The 22,868-nt window shown below is 47.6% G+C and overlaps 1 protein-coding gene across 1 annotated transcript; it reads left to right on the top strand.

Moving 5' to 3' along the window:
* Positions 1-381: 381 nt before the first annotated feature.
* Positions 382-22,868, top strand: DGAT2 (diacylglycerol acyltransferase family). The gene is given in 6 exon segments (XM_087336900.1): positions 382-498; positions 620-706; positions 791-888; positions 951-1,003; positions 1,006-1,037; positions 22,629-22,868. Coding segments are annotated over 6 exon segments (489 nt in total). The 3' UTR covers positions 22,731-22,868.

Below are 22,868 nucleotides of genomic sequence, written 5' to 3'. Positions count from 1 at the left end.
AGCACCGAGGACGAGTATAGAGGGGTGGTTGTCGCCACATGCGAAGCCATATGGCACAAGAGGCTACAGAAGGATCTGCAGGTGGAGCTGTTAGATCCGAAAACGATCTACTACAACAACCTCAACAACATCAACTTGGTGAAGAACCCCATCTTCCACGCCCGGACAACACACATTGAGGTGCATTACCACTTTTTCCAAGAACAAGTCTGCTCTGAGGAACTTGAACTGGTGTATGTTCCGACGGATCGGTAGACTGCAGACATCTTCACCAAACCCTTAGGTCTTGACAAGTTGCGCCAATTCTCGAGCATGCTTGGTCTTCAACACTTTGATATGCCAAACTTGAGGGGGAGAGATAGAGCCGAAAAGGATGAAATAATGGGGTTAGTGCCAGCCTCTAAGAAAATTGTGTACAACCTTCTAAGCAGTGGCTGTAGCCGTGTTGTAATCCCTGGAGGTGTTCGAGAGATGTTATTTATGGAACATGATTGTGAGGTTAGTAATATATGTATCATGTAGGTTCCACTATCACTAATGTTTTATAAAGTTTTGATCCTTTAAAGTTGTCGAAATAAAATGTATTATTTCATAAGGTTGGATCGGATCACTTTACTAGGTTGTGTATCTAAAGAAACAGATTGGTTTCATCCGTGTGGCTATCAAAACAGGATCTCCATTAGTACCTTGTTTTGTTTTCGGATAGGTGAATTTTGTTTTTTGGATCAGTTTAATGTGATTAGGGTGTTTGGTATTTGAGTCTTGAATATTGTTTCTTGTATTCCCCCAGGCTCTTGTATACAAATGGTGGAAGCCTAGTGGCAAGATGTATGATGGGTTGTGTCGGAATCTTCAATTTGCGCCAGTTGTATTTTGGGGAATATTTGGGTGGGTTTCTATCTATTCTATATCTTTGTTCTAAAAGATGGAGATTTCACTTGTTAATGTAGCTCTCCTATTCCTTTTCCTCACCCGATGCATTTCGTTGTTGGAATACCAATTGAAGTGAAAAAAATCCCCATCCTACCCAAGAAGAGGTTTGATTTTCAATCTTGTTTTTACACTGTCTATTCCTTTTCTTGAGTCTATTGGTTTTGATTTTGGACCATATTTTTATCTCGTCTTTGAAGGAACTATATGAGAGGCATAAGGTGGATTTTGGGTATGATGCGATCCCTCTATACATTCATTGACCTATCAGAACCACAAATTATTAGTTGCAAAAGGTCCATCTATTATATGATTTACAATATTAGCGGCAAATTATTTGTCACAAAATGTCTAGTTTCTGGTGAATCAATATGGGATTAATTTAGCTATTTCTTTATATTTGTTGTTTTGTAAGAAAATAAAGCATCATATAAGGCACAACATAAAACAGACTTGGAAATTCTTGATGTAAAGAGGCAAGGGTGATTTTTTTTGGATTAATGGGATGGTTAAGAGTTTCGTTTTTGGAGATGTAGATAAAAACAGGAAATTGTGTAACAATCCATGGTAAGAAACACAAATGTCCAAAAGATATACCTCTGAACTTTCCATTTTATAGCATCAATGATAAAATGTCTCTGATAATATTTACAACTTTCGACATAAATGTGTCCAAAGTATTTCCATAAATGAAAACCTTGATATTGATCATGTTTCATTGTCCTGTGTCATGCAATCCTACATGTGATATGCTTTGATACATGATAAGATGTATAATGTTTCTATAGGGTTGTGTGATTATTTGTAAGATCATGCTTGAACCAATATTGGCACAATATTCATTGAAGTGTTTACTTCCTGGAAATATTATGTCTTTTTAGAATATTGTATTGAAATCCTCATTAGGGTATGTTTATGTGAATGCCCTTTGTATCTGGGCTAGAGTTGCATATGTTAAATCTATGTTCATGATTGAAATTCAATGAAGACATTTCATTAGATCCTCGATGAGAACGTTCTATTTGTAGCATCCTCATCAATTTCATAGGTGGATAGCAAGGGAGCTGGAAAAGGCCGCATGAGTACCGTAAGGTTCAAGGGGCGCAGAATCGAACAAGTCGAGTATTGCAACCGAGGCATGAAGTCAAGAGAAACCTCAAGTTGAGCTTGAGGGTGTGTGTTGAGATACAAGCTCAACGTTGGTTGGATCGGCTGTGCAAGCCGAGAACCGGATCGGTTAGGACCGAGTGGTTAGGTCGGATCGGTGCGTAAACTGGTGCGCCAACTGGTGCACAACAAGAGGTTAGATCGGTGCGCAAACCAGGAGGCCATTAAACAAATATTCCGCGAGGGAATATATTTGGGAGTTTGTGTAGGAGCTCAGTTATAAGCATTGAAGTACGTGTCAATACTTCTGTCAGTCCGTCTGGACTTGTATAAAAGTGGTCTCTGACCACATCCTATGTACAGAGTTTTACACATTATTTTCAATTTAGTTTTTTCTGTGTGTTCATTCCCTCTCTGTCTCTCCCACATACATTGTGTCTTAAGCTCTCCATTAAACATGTTTTTTCCCTGTCGATATTCTGTGTTTCATATAGCTTCCGCATGTAACATTTCACAAGAATTCGCGCCGAATTCCTTCGTTTTGTAGATAACTCAAGAACTGGTCGGGTAAGTACTCCTTTCCACCATGGTCCTGAGACATTTGATTTTACGGCTTGTCTCCTGTTCGGCAAGGATCTTCACCTTCAAGAAACAAGATAAGACTTCACTTTTCTTCTCTATCATGCATGCCCAGGTATGCCGAGTGAAATCATCGATGAAAGTCACGAAATATCGGCTCCCACCGAGACTCACATTCTGTGTCGGTCCCCATACATCTGAATGGATTAAATCGACCTTGTTTTGGCTCTGATTTCTTTCATTTGGGAATAGAAGGTTGAAGCTTCCCTAATTGGCAGGCTTTACAGACTTGGCCCTTTCGGCCACTAAATTTCGGCAAGCCGAAAACAATGTTTTTCGCCTGCATCTCTCGGAGCCATGGGAAGTTGACATGGCCGAACTAACTGTGCCATAGACTAATATCCGGTTCGATCTTTTGCCCTTTCGCAAACATAGTGGTGCCCACGTCATTGGTCTTGAGGATGAACATCCTCCCTTCTCGGCAGCCTTGCGCGATTATCTTGGCTTCCTCTTATATGAAGCACCTGAGATGAGTAAATCGAACTTGCATGCCTTGGTTGACTATCTGTCTGATCGACACCAAATGTTTGGTGATTGTCGACACATGCAAGGCATTTATCATGATTCCCTTCTAGCTGACATGGCTGAGAGGGACATCTCCAATGTGTTCAATGGGGTGAGGGGTGTCATCACGAGTTTCGACGACCCCCCACTGCTCCAACTTTTTCAAAGTCGAGAACCACTCCCGGTGATTCTTCATGTCATTCGATGCTCCCGAATCCACATACAATACCTCGTTTGACCTCGAGGTATAAACCACCATGAAGTTGGCTTTGTGCTTCATGATGAAGGCGGAGCCCGTGCCAGCTCGCACTAAGCCTTCTGCGTAGTGCCATCTCTGACGCCTATCTGCGTCTCCTCGGCTCAATCCAGCCTTGTTCGAATTGGCTCATTTCTTCCAACACTCGCTCTCTGTGTGGCCCTTCTTGCCACAGTACCAGTAGTCTGGTGTGACTTTCCCTTGCTAGCTCCTCGTACGGCCTTGGCTCCCCCTATTTGCAGAGTGTCCGGAACTATTCCGATTAAGCCGTAAATTTTGCTCTTCTCGACTGCCTCCATTGCGTGCCGAACCACCTCATCCACCACGACCACGGGGCCTCTCTGCCTCCATATACAACATTTTGTTGTCGGTGTGCATACTCGGCCACAGACAGATCTTTCTACCAGACATTGCTTACTCCTGCTGGAGATGCAGCTTCCTGGCCATCGTGTTGGCGACGAAAATCCTTTTGAGATTCTCCCACGAGTCCTTTGGCGTCTTGGCATCCCGAATGTAGCTCAAGAGTTGATCGCTTACACAGAACGCAAAACAGTAGAAAACTCTACTTGTCGCCTGTTCCCAAGCTAGGAAGTCTCTGTGTGTCGATTTGGGTGTTGCATCATTAGCTCCATCGACATAACTCCAGTAGCCATGGCCGACAAGGTATTGGTGCGTCTTGAACGACAAAGATGCGTACTTGCTCCTATCGAGCTTTTTAGTCAGAAGTGAGCTTCCCATTCCGTTGTCCATATTTCAGTCGTATCTTCTCCGAAAACGAGAAAACTAGACTCTGTCTTGATTGCTTGCTTCTCAGTTGGCTACAGAGGAGTCTCAACCCTCTCGCTCTGATACCATGTAGAAGAATACGATGTGCAGAAGCATGCATAAACGACACAAAGTATACAGTTGATGTTCGGAACCACAACAGTTCGATAAATGCAGAGAACACAAAGAATGAGAGACAGAGACATAGAGTGAGCAGACACAAAATTATATTAAAAGGAATAACGCTATGTACATACTTCGTGCTCCATGAGCACTTTTTATACAAGCCCTGACGAGTGCACTGACACAAGTATCGTTAGTACTTGAATGCTCATAAATGAGCCTGACACTAATTCTACATACAATATTCCTATTTTCTATACTAGGAATATAGTCTATTAACGGCCTACCCAAGTCCCTCACCACACGGCTCTCAGTTCTCGGTCCTACGGGCAATTTGGCTCTCGGCTTCTTCAGCCGATCGACTCGAGTTGAGCTTGCTTGCTCAATAGGATATAACATGGTAAAACAAAAATTAGAACTTTATGGTTGCATGTTATTAATAGCACTAGATCATTTAAATGTTCAAAATCTACTATTGTTCAACATTTAGTGGTCTCTTGGCAAAAAAGTTTGAAGTTGTTCAATGGAAACCACCTAAATGTAGAAAAAATTACAACTCTTTGCCAGCATAAGTGATAGCTTCTTCAAGATTATTAGAATGGGATGGAAAAGACAGTTTAAAGTTTAATAGAATGGCAAAACTAGGTTTGGTAACGGTGGAGGATGGTATTTTAGAGTCACAAAGGCAATTGAGGGCTTTTTGAACTGTGAGAAGTAGATTTCATATACCTCCTGGATATGGTCGATTTGGCAAGCAGTACTACAATTGCCTATTTTATCATCACCGATTCCACAATTGGTGGTGGTGGAACCATGGAAAGATTGGTTTTTTTATAACAAGAAATCATTATTTGCAGTGAAAACTAATGATGTTTACCATAAGTTGGTTAGGGATAGAGTTTGGGTACAAAGTAAGGTTTTGGATACATGGCACATACTTGAGGAACATATGTATATGATCCAGCCCCCGGATTTTGGTCCGGAATGAACACGTCGATTGTTTGATGACTGAAGAAGTCTCTCTATGGACTCAAGCAAGCCCAACGAGCATGGGACACAAAAATCACGCAGAAACTGCGTCGAATGGGGTTTGTGTAATCAAAATCAGACTCTTCACTCATCATTTGGCAAGGTAGGAATAGGCCAATGAGTATTTTGCTTTAAGTGGATGATCTAGTTGAAGACAATCGCGCGGAATACTGCTCAGCCACAACCGAGTCTTTAATCACTTCAATGAGAATGAAACACAGAAATGGGAAACTGAGAGTGGACGCACGTACACACACACACACAACGATAGAGAGTACACAGGTTGTTTATGTGGAAAACCCTAAATGGGAAAATCCACAGGAGCCCACAGACTCCAACAATCACTATGAAGAAAAGGGTACAATCAAAGACTCAGAGGCAACGACCTCGAGCTCTGTATCTTCGCCAAGCGGCGGTTACAACAGAGTATCTCTCTGTATCTCTCTCTCTATCTAATAGTTATACACATACAACAATATGACAAAAACACATACTAAGTGATTGCCCTAAGTCATATTTACAAATATGTCTTCTCTTCCGGTTCTCACCGGGTCCATCCAATCCGGTTTCCGGATCTCTTCCAGTTCTCATCGGGTCCTCTTCATTCATCACCGGATCCAATCCGGAGAGACTGATTTCCCAACAATCTCCCCCTTCACTCCGGCATGGGATGTCTCGCCAGCCCGATCCACTTTCGACACGCGTTTAGTTTGTTGGTTGTCAACACCTTGGTCAACATGTCCGACCCGTTCTCCTCCATGTGGATCTTCGTCAGCACGAACTCTCGATCTTCTACTCTCTCCCGGATCCAGTGGTACCTTCGCTGGATATGCTTCGTCCGGGAATTGTAGGCCACGTTCTTTGCAAGCTGAATGACACTTTGACTATTGTAGTAGAGCCGATATTACTCCTATTGGATTCCTAGCTCTCCAATGAAGTTCTTCATCCAGATTATCTCCTTGCCAGCTTCTACAACTACCATGTACTCTACCTCCGTGGTTGAAAACGCAACCGTCTTCTGCAGCCTCGACTGCCCTGCAACGGCTCCCCCTACATAAGTCTTGACATATCCAGATGTAGACCGGTTGGTATCCACATCAGTCGACATATCCGAATCCGTGAATCTGTCAAGTTTGGGATTACCGGAGTCGAACCGGAGGCACATACTCGAGCTGCCTTTCAGATACCGAAGTATCCACTTGACCGTGTTCCAATCCTCTCTTCCGGGATTGCTCATGAACCGGCTTACCATTACGACTGCATTTCCGATATCCGGTCGGGTACATACCATCGCATAAATCAAGCTCCATACGGTAGAGGCATATGGTTCATCATATCCTTCTTCTTCGTCTTTGTCCTCGGGCTTTGTTTCCCGGATAGCTTGTAGTTTGTTGAAAGTATTGACCCGACCGGTTCCTCCACAAACATGTTGAACCATACAAGCACCTCTGTCACGTACTTCTCCTGTGACAACCACAACAGCTTCTTCCGGTACCATTGCGGGGGAGCTTGCTTCAGTCCATATAAGCTCTTCTTCAACCGGCACACCAAGTGCTCCTTCCCTTTTGTTGAGCGGCAAGCTCAACTGGAGCCAGCTCGGTTGAATAAACCTGAGCCGGCAAGCGAGATGGATCGGTAAGCTATGAGCAACCAAGCCGGTGAGCTGGGGAGCTGGTTAGCCAGATCCAATCAGTAACCGGAAGCCTAGTATTAGTGTAGACTACTAGGCAATTATAGTCTCATAGTAAGTGTCAGATGCTCGTGTGAGCATTGAAGTACACGATACTTCTGTCCGTCCCACGAGGACTTGTATAAGTAATGCTACTGAACATAGTTGTATTAACAGAGTGCTTATATCGTTTTGAATATAGCTTTTACGGTTTGCTCTCTCTATCTCTCCTGTGTATTCCCTACGTTCTCTGTGGTCTAACGCTTCCACAAGTAATCGTTTACATGGTATCAGAGCGCGAGGGTTGAGAACCTCCTCTGCAGTCGACAAACGCTTGAAAGCAAACCCTAACCGGTCGTAAAACAGCAGACAGAGAAGTGATGGATAGAGGGATGGCTAGCTCGCTCCCTATGGAGAAACTCGATAGATCCAACTATGCATCTTGGTCGTATAAGATGCACCAGTACCTGCTTGGGCATGGCTACTGGAGTTTTGTTGAAGGAGCCAACGAAACAGCACCTTATGTGGCACATAAGGACTTCCCAGTGTTGGAACAATCGGCAAGCAGAGTGCTGTACTGCTTCGCGTCCAGTGTCGGAGACCAGCTGTTGAGCCACATCCAAGATGCCAAGACGCTGAAGGAAGCTTGGGGAAACTTGAAGAAGGTTTTCGCCACGAGCACTACAGCCCGGAAGCTGCAACTCCGACAGGATTTGAGCAATGTCTGATAGAAGGACATGTCGGTGGCGGATTACACGGCCCGGATAAAAGAGATCTGTGACTCGCTTGCCTCTATCAACGTTACCGTAGAGGAAGACGAGATGGTACAGGTCTGTCTTGGGGGCCTGGAGTCTAAGTTCAGAGCATTCCGAATGGCAGTGTGTACAAGGGTGAATACGCCGTCATTTTTTGACTTACAGTCGATGCTCCTTGTAGAGGAGAACCACGCCGGTGCGTTAACTAGCGCACCCATTGATAGCCGAATGTTGTACACGGAGGCTGATCGGTCCCGTGGGCGTGGTGGATGAGGCGGCCGGCAAGAGCAAGAACGAAGGCACAAAGAACATGCCGACAACAGTTCCGGGACTTCCACAGGTAGGGGGAGTCAAGGCGGTGCCCAAGTATGTGAAGCCTGCCAACTCGGGAAGCAACACCGGTTTCCATTCCCTACCGAACGTAACCGGAGCCGTAACAAGCTCGACCTAATTCATTCGGATGTGTGGGGACCGTCACAGAATGTTAGTCTTGGTGGGAGTCGATATTTCGTCTCCTTCATCGACGACTATACGCGGCACACATGGATCTACCTCATTGAGTGGAAGAGTGAAGTCTTCGAGTGTTTTCCGAGTCTCCAAAGCATGGTGGAACGGGAATCGGAGAGGAAGATCAAATGCCTACAGTCGGATGGCGGGAAAGAATACTTTTCCAGCTAATTCAACAGTTATTTGCAACAAACGGGAATTCGGCGAGAGTTCACCTGCAGATACACACCGCAACAGAACAATGTTGCTGAGAGGAAGAACCGGTCGCTTATCGATGCGGCAAGGGCAATGCTGGAGGCAGTCCGAACGGTTGTCTACATCCAAAACTAGATCGGTGACAAGGTGTCAGCTCACGAGTTGTATTTCGGGCGAAAGCCGAATTTGAGACACCTTAAGATCTTCGGCAGCATTGCATATGTGCATGTACCGGACGAGAAGCGGAGGAAGCTAGATGCAAAATCGGAAAAATGCATCCTAGTCGACTATGCTCAAGAGCAAAAGGGTTATAAGTGTTATAACCCCCATACAAAGCAAGTCCAAGTTAGTCGAGATGTCGAGTTTGATGAATCGGCATCGTGGTACTCCTTACAGGCTCCCACTTCCAAATTTGACCCGATGCCAGAGGATGAGGCTAGTGAGCCTAAACCGGCCCAGGTAGAGGATGATGAAGCGTGGACTCAGGATGAGAGTCCGGAATCGTTCCGGTTGAGCGGGCTGAACGAGAGACTGAGTCAATCTGACCAGTCCGATGAGGAACCGGCGAGTAGTGGAGACTCTGCCATACACTCCCCACGCAAGGAACTGAGGAGACGGTTCACGCACAAAGAGAAAGGGAAGAAGAAGATGCCGAATTCAAAACCAGCAACGATGAGTCGGATCGGTGTGCATCCGACTCCGGCAAGGACAAGGGCAGATCTTCGGCAATGAAGACCGAACTGGCCAAGAAAGGCCTTAAGCCGGGTACCAGTGAGTTACGTCGGTCCACCCGTCCGAAGGATCCCGTCAAGCGGTACGGGTACAATGAGTACATGGCGCATCACTATGCGTACATGACTAAGGTGGCGGAAGTGCGTGAGCCGGAGAGCTGTGCAGAAGCGGCCAAGGACGCAAATTGGCGTGCCGCTATGGAGGAAGAAATGCGGGCACTTGATGTCAACCAGACATGGGACCTGGTTGACCCTCCTCGTCACTGTAAACCGATCGGATGCAAGTGGATATACAAGGTAAAGTACAACGCCGACGGTTCTGTTAACCAGTATAAAGCCCGGTTAGTGGCGAAGGGATACACGCAGACCCACAAAATCGACTATGACGAGACCTTCGCTCCTGTAGTGAAGATGACGACGGTTCGAGTGGTGCTAGCAGTTGCTGCGACAAGGGGGTGGTATCTTCAACAGATGGATGTGAAGAATGCATTTCTTCAAGGTGATCTTGAAGAAGAGGTCTTTATGACTCAGCCTCCCAGTTTTCAATCGGAGATGAACAAGTCGGCGGTATGCCGGCTGAAGAAGTCATTGTACGGCCTAAAGCAAGCCCCTCGAACTTGGAATGCGAAGATCACGCACCGGTTGTGTAGGATGGGGTTTGTGGCCTCCAAATCGGACTCTTCATTGTTCATCCGGCAAGGCTCAGCCGGTCAGGTATGTATATGTTGCAAAACAGCGCTCGGTCACAAACCGAGGAATAGGATCAACTCACAGAAAACGGGAAATACAAAATGCACGAAGACAATAGAGAGAAGAGTACACAGGGTGTTTTACGTGGAAAACCCTAAATGGGAAAAACCACGGGAGTCCTCCAACTCCAACTATCACTATACACAGAGATGTACAATGGTGAAGCTACAAGGCAACAACCTTGAGCTCACTGTCTTCGCCACAGGCGGCGGTAATACACAGAGGCGTCGACCTCTTCCTTTCTCTCTCTCTCTCTCTCTCGGCTGCTCTCACTTCGCTCTCTCGGCTGAAAACATAAAATGAGCAACAACATTCGGGCTATTTACAAATATAGCCTCAAGGGCCCTTGGCAAACATCCGGATCTCGCTCCGGGTACATTCATCATCCGGCTCCGTAGCCGGGGTCTTCATCATCCGGCTCCGTAGCCGGGATCTTCATCATCTGGCTCCGTAGCCGGGATCTTCATCATCCGGCTCCGTAGCCGGGACCGTAACTGTAACTGTAACCGTAACCGTAACCGGGATTGCCGTCATTCATCTCCGGACATCCCATCCGGAGGGACCGAAATCCCAACAAACTCCCCCTTCACTTCGGCATGGGATGTCTATCCAATCCGATCCTCTTCCGGCATGCTTCCAGCTTGTCGGGTGTGAGTACCTTGGTCAGCATATCCGACCCGTTCTCGTCCGTGTGGATCTTCGTCAGCACGAAGTCCTTGTCTTCTATCCTTTCCCGGATCCAGTGGTATCTACGCTGGATGTGCTTCGTCCGGGAGTGATAGGCCGCATTCTTCGCAAGGTGGATGGCACTCTGACTGTCGCAGTAGAGTCGGTACTCCTCCTGCCGGATACCGAGCTCTCTAATGAAGTCCTTCATCCATATTATTTCCTTGCCGGCTTCAACAGCCGCCATGTACTCCGCCTCCGTAGTTGACAACGCAACCGTCTTCTGCAGCCTCGACTGCCACGAAACAGCTCCCCCTGCATACGTCATCACATACCCTGATGTGGACCGGCTGGTATCTGCATCAGCCGACATATCCGAATCGGTAAAGCCGTCGAGTTCGGGCTTACCGGAGCCGAATCGGAGGCACACGTTTGCCGTGCCCTTCAGGTATCGGAGTATCCACTTGACCGCGTTCCAGTGCTCTTTGCCGGGATTGCTCATGTACCGGCTCACCACTCCGACTGCATATCCTATGTCCGGTCTTGTACACACCATTGCGTACATCAAGCTTCTGACGGCAGAGGCATATGGTACTTTCATCATGTCCTCCTTCTCACCCTTTGTCTTGGGGCTTTGCTTGCTGGACAGCCTGTAGTTTGCCGGGAGGGTTGACCCGACCTGTCTTGCTTCCGACATGTTGAACCGGTGAAGTACCTTTGTCACGTACTTCTCCTGTGACAGCCACAACTGCTTCTTCTTCCGGTCCCGGATGATGTGCATCCCTAGTATTTGCCTCGCCGGACCCAGGTCCTTCATTGAGAAAGTTCGGTGAAGCGCTTTCTTCAGCATCCGTATCTTGGCCTGGTCCCGTCCGACGATCAACATGTCGTCCACGTACAGGAGGAGTATTAGAAAGTCTCCTCCTTCGAACTTCTTCACAAACACGCAGTGATCGGACTGCGTTTTGTGGTAGCCTTCGTCGGTCATGAAAGAGTCGAACTTCTGGTACCATTGCCGGGGAGCCTGCTTCAGTCCGTAAAGGCTCTTCTTCAACCGGCATACCAGGTGCTCCTTCCCTTTCTTCTCGAATCCTTCCGGTTGCTGCATGTAGATCTCTTCTTCGAGGTCACCGTGAAGGAATGTCGTCTTCACATCCATCTGTTCTACCTCGAGGTCCACGCTTGCCGCTATGCTCAGCACCGTCCGGATGGAGGTCATCTTCACTACCGGGGCAAATATCTCGTCGAAGTCGACGCCCTTCTTCTGCTGGAACCCCTTCACTACGATCCTGGCTTTGTATCTCGGGGGGTTTCCGACATCTCCCGGTTTCAGCTTGAACACCCACTTGTTTCGAAGTGCCCGCTTTCCTTTCGGCAACTCCACAAGTTCATATGTGTGGTTCTCATGCAGGGAATCCGTCTCCTCCTGCATGGCACTTAACCACCTGCGGCTATGGGTGTCTAGTTTTGCTTCTTCAAAGCTCTCCGGCTCCCCCTCGTCGGTTAGCAGCACGTGCTCTGGTTCCGGAAATCTCCGGGTGCCCCTTCTCTCTCTTAGAGGATATCTCCGTTCCGGAGCTTCGGTAACCGGCTCCTCCGTTTCCTCTTCATCCAAATCCATTTCGGGATCGGGGCCGGTTCCGGTATCAGTTTCATCTTCCTCGGCCGGTTCTGTTTCTTCACCGTCTTCGGCCGGATCCTCGAGTGCTAACCGGTCCCTTGCCGGTCGGGACTGCTCTTCGTAGAGTTGATCCTCACCGGTCGACTTGGAGCTCTTCATCTTCTTCTCCGACTCCCAGTCGGCGAGTGTCTTGTCCTCCATGAAGATGATATCTCGACTCCTGAATATCTTCTTGTCGACCGGGTCCCATACTCGGTAGCCGAACTCGTCGTCGCCGTAACCGAGGAATATGCATGGCCGGGTCTTTGGATCTAACTTTCCTCTCCGGTCCTTTGCCACATGCACGTATGCGAGACACCCGAACACCTTCAGATGCCGGTAGGACACTTCCTTACCGGTCCACACTTTCTGCGGCGTGTCTCCGTCCAAAGGTACTGAGGGTGATCTATTTATCACATACGTCGCCGTCGACATTGCCTCAGCCCAAAATCCCTTGGGTAATTTCGCATGTGCTAGCATACTCCGGACCCTCTCCATTATGGTCCGGTTCATCCTCTCGGCCAGCCCGTTCAGTTCCGGCGTCTTCGGCACAGTAAACTTGAGCCGGATTCCCTTCGAGCGACAGTACTCTGCGAACTGCCCCCGGTATTCCCCTCCGTTATCCGCTCGTATCGCTTTCAGCTTCTTGCCGGATTCTCTTTCCACTCTCACGTGGAGTTCTTTGAAGACGGACAATACTTGGTCCTTTGTCTTCAACGGTGCCGTCCACAGCTTCCGGCTATGGTCATCTATGAATGTTACGAAGTACTGGGCTCCGCCATGTGACTTCGTTTCTACCTGACACACATCAGTGTGTACCAACTCCAATGGTACACTACGTCTCGTCGGTGGCCTTGAGTGGAAGGAGGTTCGGTTCTGCTTACCGGCCAGGCAATTGGTGCACTTCTCCAGGTGCACATGCTTCACTGGAATAAGGTTGTCTTCTGCAAGCCTCTTCATCCCCTTCTCAATCATGTGGCACAGTCTCTTGTGCCACAGCTCACCGGTAGTGTCGGCTGCCACGTTCAGCTCCTCAAGACATAGCCGGGAATTCATCAGGTATAGTGTGTTGACCTTCCGGGCCCGAGCCACTGTCAAGCTCCCTTTGCTGAACTTCATGACACCGTTCCGGATGCTACCCGTGTAGCCTTCATCATCTAGCCTCCCGGCCGAAATCAGGTTCAATCGAACCTCCGGAACGTGTCGAACATCCTTCAGCAGCATCTTGCATCCGGTTGATGTCATCAGCCACACGTCTCCTATGCCGGCAATCCGGCATGTGCCTTCATTTCCCATCCGGACACAGCCGTGCTCACCGGCTGTGTAGGATGAGAAGTATTTCTTCTCCGGGGTCAGGTGGAACGACGCTCCGGAATCGACCACCCAGGTCATCTCTTCACCGGCAAGGTTCAGCTCCGTCTCTTCGGTAATGAGCATTATCTCTTCTTCACTTGCCGCGAGTGCCGTCATTCCTTTCCAGCCCTGCCCTCGCCAATCCGAACCTCTCCGGTCCGTGGCTCCCCGGTATGCACCGTTTCTCTCCGGTGACTTCTTCGAATCGGTGTCGTCGGCTCCGTTGTCCTTTCGGTAATGCCGACAATTCTTCCGGAAGTGCCCCGGCTTCCCACAGTGGAAGCATGTGGGTCTTCCTCTTGACTGCGACCGGGTCCCCGACTTCTCCCGTCTTTGCGGACTCCGGTTCCATTGTCTTCCCCGATCCGATTCGGTAAGCAGCATCTTCGGATCGGAAACCGGTTCTTTATCTCTCCGACGCGCTTCTTCGTTCAAAATGCTTGTCTTTACCATTTGTAGAGACAAGTTATCTTCGGTGTAGGAGGTGCTGAGAGTCACCACCAAGTTCTCCCAGCTTTCCGGCAATGTACACATCAGAATGATGGCTTGCATTGCATCCTCCAACGGGAATTTGATCGCCGCAAGCTGGTTCACGAATCCCATGAACGTGCTCACGTGTTCCACCATATTCTCGCCGTCCCGGTACTTGAGGTTCACTATCTTCCTCATCAGGGAGGTTCGGTTCAACGCATTCTTCCTCTCGTAGAGGCCCGACAGCTTCTTCCACATCTCATATGCGTTGGTGTCATTCGCCACATGTTGTAGAACGCTTACATCGACATATTGCCGAATCGTCGCTACGGCTTTCCGGTTCAGGAGCTTCCACTCCGACTCTATTACCCCCTTGGGTATCTCGGCATTGTCGATCGGTTCATACAGGTCTCGGACGATGAGAAGGTCTTCCATCTTTATCTTCCAGTCGGCGTAGTTCTGTGAGTTCAACACCATCATGCCCGGAGGCCCACTACCGCCGCCTTCCATTTTCTGTGTTACCGTGCTCTGATACCAATTTGTTGCAAAACAGCGCTCGGTCACAAACCGAGGAATAGGATCAACTCACAGAAAACGGGAAATACAAAATGCACGAAGACAATAGAGAGAAGAGTACACAGGGTGTTTTACGTGGAAAACCCTAAATGGGAAAAACCACGGGAGTCCTCCAACTCCAACTATCACTATACACAGAGATGTACAATGGTGAAGCTACAAGGCAACAACCTTGAGCTCACTGTCTTCGCCACAGGCGGCGGTAATACACAGAGGCGTCGACCTCTTCCTTTCTCTCTCTCTCTCTCTCTCGGCTGCTCTCACTTCGCTCTCTCGGCTGAAAACATAAAATGAGCAACAACATAAAACTGTTTGCCCTAAGTCATATTTATACGCATATGACTTTCGGGCTATTTACAAATATAGCCTCAAGGGCCCTTGGCAAACATATTCACAAATATGTCCCCGCATCCGGATCTCGCTCCGGGTACATTCATCATCCGGCTCCGTAGCCGGGGTCTTCATCATCCGGCTCCGTAGCCGGGATCTTCATCATCCGGCTCCGTAGCCGGGACCGTAACTGTAACTGTAACCGTAACCGTAACCGGGATTGCCGTCATTCATCTCCGGACATCCCATCCGGAGGGACCGAAATCCCAACAGTATACTGTTGTATGTTGATGATCTTGTCATCACCTGACCGGGTGTTCCAGAAATCAACCGCGTCAAGTCGCAGTTGTCAGACGCATTTGAGATGAAGGATCTGGGGGACCTTCATTATTTTCTAGGGATCGAGGTGATCCGAAACCTGGACAACATATTACTCTCACAACGACATTACGTCTTGAATATGCTGTACAAGTTTGGCATGACAGAATGCCGACCTGTATCCACGCCCTTGGACCGGAACCAGAAGCTTCGTCCCAACTCCAGACTGACCTGCAACGAGCAACGGTTCCGACAAATTTTTGGAAGCCTTATTTACTTGACTATCACGCGACCCGACATCAGCTATCCGGTCGGATTGATAAGTCAGTTCATATAGAAGCCGACCGTGGAGCACCTTCAGTGCGCGCTACAAATATTGCGGTATGTCAGTGGCACCAAGGACAGGGGATTGTTATACCGGCGAGGTATAACCGAAGAGCTCGTCAGTTACACGGATGCCGACTGGGCCCGCGATGCATCAGATCACCGATCAACCTCTGGTTACATATTTTCCCTAGGTAGCACGGCCGTTGCGTGGAGTAGCAAAAAGCAGCCAATAGTTGCTCCGTCGAGCACTGAGGCTGAGTATCGGGGCGCTACTATTGCCACCTATGAAGCCATCTGGCTTCGGCGACTGCTGCATGACTTACGGATCGAGGTACCAACCCCAATTCTAGTCTACAGCGACAACATAAGCAACATGCAACTCGCCAAGAACCCCGTATTCCATGCTCGCACAAAACACATAGAAGTGCACTATCACTTCGTGCGTGAGCGTGTCCTAAGCGGTGATGTTGAACTTCGATATGTTCACACGGATCGGCAAGTTGCCGACATCTTCACTAAACCACTCGGCTTGGACAAGTTGCAACACTTCACCAAAATGCTTGGTGTTCAGCATCTTGACGTGCCACACTTGAGGGGGAGAACGGGCAAAGACACCGGAATGGGCAAAGGCAAAGAGACTGCAGATTGCGCTGGTGAGGGAAGAACAGAAGGCGGCAGAGTCAAGAAGGGCAAAGCCGACCGAAGGAAGAAGGCCGATGTGGTGAAGGGCTTGGAACCAGAAGATGAATCGGGAGCAACCGATTCGGACAAGAGCTGGAACGAATCGGAGACAGTTGATTCGGTTCAAAAGTCAGATTCGGAAGAACCGGATCAATTCAAGGCCAAGCAGACACGGATGAAGCGGAAGTCGATGCCATCACGGAGGAACCGACGGATCGATAAGCACCAGAGTCATAGTAGCGAAGGAGCTGAGAGGGGCCTATTGAGCAGACATACCGACCGAGAAGGTCGAGGCGTGCAGAACAAGAGGGGTCGTGGCAAACAGAACCGGACCGGACGAGGAGCGCGAGCAAGGCAAAGCGACGCTAGGAGAAGTCGGTTGGAAGAACCGGCTGCCACAGAGACTGACACTAAGATCCAACCTCAAGTTTAGCTTGAGGGGGAGTGTTCAGCGGCAAGCTCAATTGGAGCCGGATCGGCTGAATAAACCTGAGCCGGCAAGCGAGACGGATCAGTAAGTTGTGAGCAACAGAGCCGGTGAGCTGCGGAGCCGGTTAGCCGGATCCAATCAGTAATCGGAAGCCTAGTATTAGTGTAGACTACTAGGCAATTGTAGTCTCGTGGTAAGTGTCAGATGCTCGTGTGAGCATTGAAGTACGCGGTACTTCTGTCAGTCCCAGGAGGACTTGTATAAATAATGCTACTGAACATAGTTGTATTAACAGAGTGCTTATATCATTTTGAATATAGCTTTGATGTTTTGCTCTCTCTGTCTCTCCTGTGTATTCCCTACGTTCTCTGTTTTCTAACGCTTCCACAAGTAATCGTTTACACATTTCTTCTCAAATTCCTCCGGTTCATGCATGTACATCTCCTCTTTGAGGTCACCATGGAGGAACATCGTCTTTATGTCTAGTTGCGCTACCTCGAGGTCCATGCTTGCCGCTATGCTCAGCACCGTCCAGATGGAAGTCATCTTAACTACCGGGCCCAAAATCTCATCGAAATCCACTCCTTTCTTCTGCTGGAACCCCTTCACCATGATCCGAGCTTTGTATCTCGATGGGTTTCTAGCATCTCCCGGTTTTAGCTTGTACACCCACTTGTTCCGGAGTGCTCTCTTTCCTTTCGGCAACTCCGTAAGTTAATATGTGTGGTTCTCATGCAGGAAATCCATCTCGTCCTGCATGGCACTCAGCCACTTGTGGTTGTGGGTGTCTTTCTTTGCTTCTTCAAAGCTTTCCGGCTCCCCCTCATCGGTTAGCAACACATGCTCTACATCCAGAAATCTTCGGGGGGCTCTTCTCTCTCGAAGAGGGTATCTCCGTCCTTGGTTTCTGATTACCGGTTCCTCCGTTTGTTCCCCATCCAAATCTGATTCGGGATCTTGTCCGGTTCCGGTTTCCTCTTCTTCTTCTTCTTCTTCGTCGGTCGGTTCAGTTTCTTGTCCGTATCCGGCTGGTTCGTGAAGTGTCATCCGGTTACCGGCTAACATCCGGTTTTCAACCGGGTAAGTCCTTGTGTCCTCACACGGATTTTCATTGGATAATCCGGAGTTCATCATCGTCTTCTCTGACTCCTAGTCAGCAATGGTCCTATCTCCCAGACTATGTCCCGACTCCGGAACACCTTTTTGTCGAGCAGATCCCACACCCGGTAACCAAACTCATCATCGCCATATCCAAGGAATATGCATGGCCTGGACTTTGGATCCAGCTTTGCTCTCTTGTCCTTTGCAACATGCACATATGCTAAACACCTGAACACATTCAGATGCCGGTAAGACACGTCCTTACCGGTCCATACTCTTTGTAGTGTGTCTCCATCCAAGGGTACTGAGGGTCATCTGTTTATCACGTAAATCGTCGTCGTCAGCGCCTCAGCCCACAACGTCTTGGGTAACTTCGGATGTGCTAGCATGCTACGGACTCTCTCCATTATGGTCTGGTTCATCCGTTCAGCCAGCCCATTTAGTTCTGGCGTCTTCGGTACGGTAAATTCAAGCTGGATTCCCTTCGAACGGCAGTACTCCTCAAACTGCCCCCGGTATTCTCCTCCGTTATCTGCTCGAACCACCTTCAGCTTCCAGTTGGTTTCTCTTTCCACTCTCGCGTGGAGCTCCTTGAAGACGGATAACACTTGGCCCTTCATCTTCAGTGGTGTGACCCACATCTTCCGGCTGTGGTCGGCTATGAACGTGACGAAGTACTGTGATCTGGCATGTGACTTCGTGTCCACTTGACACATATTGGTATGCACCAGCTCGAGTGGTGCATTCCATCTCATCAGTGGTCTTGACCGGAAGGAGGTTCAAATTTGTTTGCCGGCCAAGCAATCGATGCACTTCTCAAGTTACACGTCCTTCATCGGAATAAGATTGTCTTCAGCAAGCCTCTTCATCACCTTCTCACTCATGTGACACAGTCTTTTGTGCCACAACTCACCGGTAGTGTCGGATGCTACGTTCACTTCTTCTCGGCGTATCCAGGCATTCATCAAGTATAGTGTGTTGACCTTCCGGCTCGAGACACAATTAGTCTCTCTTTGCTGAATTTCATGACTCCATTCCGGATGCTACCCCCGTGTAGCCTTCATCACCTAGCCAACTGGCTGATATCAGGTTCAGTCGAACCTCCGGAACGTGTCGGACATCCTTCAGTAGCAACTTGCATCTGGTTGATGTCATCAACAACACATCTCCTATGCTGACAATTCGGCATGTACCTTCATTCCCCATCTGAACACAACCATGATCACCGGTTGTGTAGGATGAGAAGCATCTCCGGTCTAGTGTCAGGTGGAATGACACTCCAGAATCAACAACCCACGTTGTCTCGTCACCGACAAGGTTTAACTCATTCTCCTCGGTAATGAGCATCAGTTCTTCTTCACTTGTCGCGATCGCCGACGTTCCTTTCCGATCAGGGCCTCTCCGGTACGAACTGTTTTGGTCTGAACTCTTCTTCGAATGGGTGGTGTCGGTTTCTTTCTCTTTGCGGAAATGCCAACAGTTCTTCTGGAAGTGACCTAGCTTCCCATAGTAGAAGGAAGTAGGCCTCACTCTTGACTTCGACCTCATCCCCGACTTGTCCTGGTTTTGGGGACTCCGATACCGGCCTCTTCCTCAGTTGTGGTCATCTTCCGTGACCAAGGCCTTCCGATCAGTTCCGGACTCCCGATCCTTCCGGCGAGCTTCTTCATCTAGCAAGCTTGAGTTTACCCTTGCTAGGGATAACTACTTTCCTTCCGGACTGACGTAGCCCAATGTGACAACTAGCGTCTCCCAACTATCCGAGAGGGAACCGAGTAGGACTAATGGGAGTACCTCATCGGCGAGAGGTACTTCCAACGAGGTTGCATGGTGTATCAGTACTTGGAAGGCATTCATGTGCTCCACCATACTGGAGCCGTCTTGGTACAGGAGCCTCACTAGCATCCGGAATACCGAAACCCAATTAACGGCATTCTTGTTCTGGAACATGATGCCAATCTTCCCCCAGAGTTCATGAGTCTTGCTCTCTTCATTGAATTTGTTGTAGAGGCTCATGTCGATGAAGCACTGGATGTATGTTGTCATCTTCATGTGCATCACCTCCCACAATGTGGTGTCGATCTTATCCACTCTCTTTTCCCCGAACTAAACTGGCAACCAAAGATCTTTAACCACCAGCATATCCCTCATCTTCAACTTCCACACTAAGTAGTTGGAGCATCACCTCCCACAATGTGGCGTCAATCTTATCCAGTCTCTTGTCCCCGAACTGAACCAGCAAAGAAAGATCTTCAACCACCAGCATATCCCTCACCTTCGACTTCCACACTAAGTAATTGGAGCTGATGAGCTTGAACATGCTGCCGAACGATTCTACCATTTCCCGTGTTGTTCGCTTTAATACCAGATTGAAGATAATCACACGGAATACTACTCGGCCACAACCGAGTCTTGAATCACATCAATGAGAATGAAACACAAAAATGGGAAATAGGGAGTGGACGCACGTAGACACACACAACGATAGAGAGTACAATGGGTGTTTACGTGGAAATCCCTGAATGGGAGAAACCACGGGATTTCACAGACTCCAACAATCCCTATGAAGAAAAGGGTACAATCAGAGACTCAAAGGCAACGACCTCGAGCTCTTTAACTTCGCCAAGCGGTGGTTACAATAGAGTATCGCTCTGTATCTCTCTCTCTCTATCTAACAATTATACACAGACAAACAATATTTATAGTTATATGAAACATAGGGCTATTTACAAATATAACCTTAATAGGCTTACTCAAAACATATTTCCAAATACGTCTTCTCTTCCGGTTCTCACCGGGTCCATCTGATCCGGTTTCCGGATCTCTTCCTGTTCTCACCGAGTCCTCTTCATTCATTACTAGATCCCATCCAGAGACACCGATTTCCCAACACTTGTCAAGTCCCAACTACCGGCATCATTCGAAATGAAGGATCTTGATGACCTTCATTAGTTCTTAGGGATCGAAGTGATCAGTCAACGCCATTATGTGTTGAGTATGTTCTTCAAATTCGGTATGACGGAATGCAAGTCCATCACAACCAAAATGTTAAGCTTTGCCAAGGGTCGGGAGCAACATGCGACGCGACATGGTTCTCGCAAATAGTTGGGAGGCTTATCTATATGATGATCACTCGATCGGACCTAAGTTATCCGGTCGGACTATTTAGCCTATTTATGTCACAGCAAACCGTCGAACATCTTCAACGCGCACATCAGATAATGTGATATGTCAGTGGCACTAAAGATCGGGTGTTGTTGTATCAGTCCAGTATAGACAGACAACTTGTTAGCTTTACAGATGTTGATTGGGCCGGAAATGCCAGTGACCGTAGGTCTTCATCCGGTTCCAAGTTTTCACTTGGAAGTGCCACGGTCGCTTGCAGTAGCAAAAAGCAGCTGACAATGGCATTGTCGAGCACCGAGGCCGAGTATAGAGGGGTGGTTGTCTCCACGTGCAAAGCCATATGGCTGAAGAGGGTATAGAAGGATCTCCAGGTGGAGGTGTTCGATCCGAAAACGATCTACTACGACAACCTCAATAGCATCAACCTGGTGAAGAACCCCATCTTCCATGGCCAGGCAAAGCACATTCAGGTGCATTACCACTTTTTCCAAGAACGAGTCTGCTCCGGTGAAGTTGAATTGGTGTACGTTCCGACGGATTGGCAGACTATAGACATCTTCACCAAACCCTTAGGTCTTGACAAGTTGCGCCAACTCTCGAGGATGCTTGGTCTCCAACACTTTGATATGCCAAACTTGAGGGGGAGAGATAGAGCCGAAAAGGATGAAATAATGGGGTTAGTGCCAGCCTTTAAGAAAATTGTGTACAACCTTCTAAGCAATGGTTGTAGCTATGTTGTAATCCCTAGAGGTGTTCGAGAGATGTTATCTATGGAACATGATTGTGAGGTTAGTAATATATGTATCATGTAGGTTCCACTATCACTAATGTTTTGTAAACTTTTGATTCTTTAAAGTTGTCTAAATAAAATGTATTATTTCATAAGGTTGGATCTGATCACTTTACTAGGTTGTGTGTCTAAAGAAAAGGATTGGTTTCATCTATGTGGCTATTGAAACAGGATCTCCGTTTTGTTTTCGGAAATCCGTGAATTTCAGACATCCGTGAAAAGGATTGGTTTCATCCGTTTTGTTTTCGGACACGTGAATTTCATTCTTTGGATCAGTTTAATGTGATTAGTGTGTTTGGTATTTGAGATAGAATATTGTTTCTTGTATTCCCCCAGGCTCGCATATACAAATGGTGTAAGCCTAGTGGCAAGATGTATGATGTGTTGTGTCAGAATCTTCGATTTGCGCTAGTTGTGTTTTGGGGAACGTTTGGGTGGGTTTCTATCTATTTTACCCGACTTTTTTATTCTATATCTTTATTCTGAAAGATGGAGATTTCACTTGTTAATGTAGCTCTCCTATTCCTTTTCCTCACCCGATGCATTTCATTGTTGGAAACCAATTGAAATGAAAAAGAATCCCCATCCTACCCAAAAAGAGATTTGATTTTCAACCTTGTTTTTACATTGTCCGTTCCCTTTCTTGAGTCTATTGGTTTTGATTTTGGACCATATTTCAGGTTCTTGAACTGCACTCCATTTTTATCTCGTCTTTGAAGGAACTATATGATTTGATTTTCAACCTTGTTTTCAAAAAGAGATTTGATTTTCAACCTTGTTTTTACACTGTTCGTTCCCTTTCTTGAGTCTATTGGTTTTGATTTTGGACCATATTTCAGGTTCTTGAACTGCACTCCATTTTTATCTCGTCTTTGAAGGAACTATATGAGAGGCATAAGGTGGATTTTGGGTATGACGCGATCCCTCTGTACATTCATTGACCTAGTAGAACCACAAATTACTAGTTGCAAAAGCTCCATCTATTATATGATGTAAAATATTAGCGACAAATTATTTGTCACAAAATGTCTAGTTTCTGGTGAATCAATATGGGATTAATTTAGCTCTTTCTTTATATT

This window comes from Azolla caroliniana, unplaced genomic scaffold (genome assembly GCF_043228905.1).
Source record: "Azolla caroliniana isolate FFs.n. ecotype wild unplaced genomic scaffold, voAzoCaro1.0.p SCAF_22, whole genome shotgun sequence".
In the NCBI taxonomy this organism is placed as follows: domain Eukaryota; kingdom Viridiplantae; phylum Streptophyta; class Polypodiopsida; order Salviniales; family Salviniaceae; genus Azolla; species Azolla caroliniana.
The sequence above is the reverse complement of the archived record's forward strand: the minus strand, read 5'-3'. Positions and strand labels throughout refer to the sequence as shown.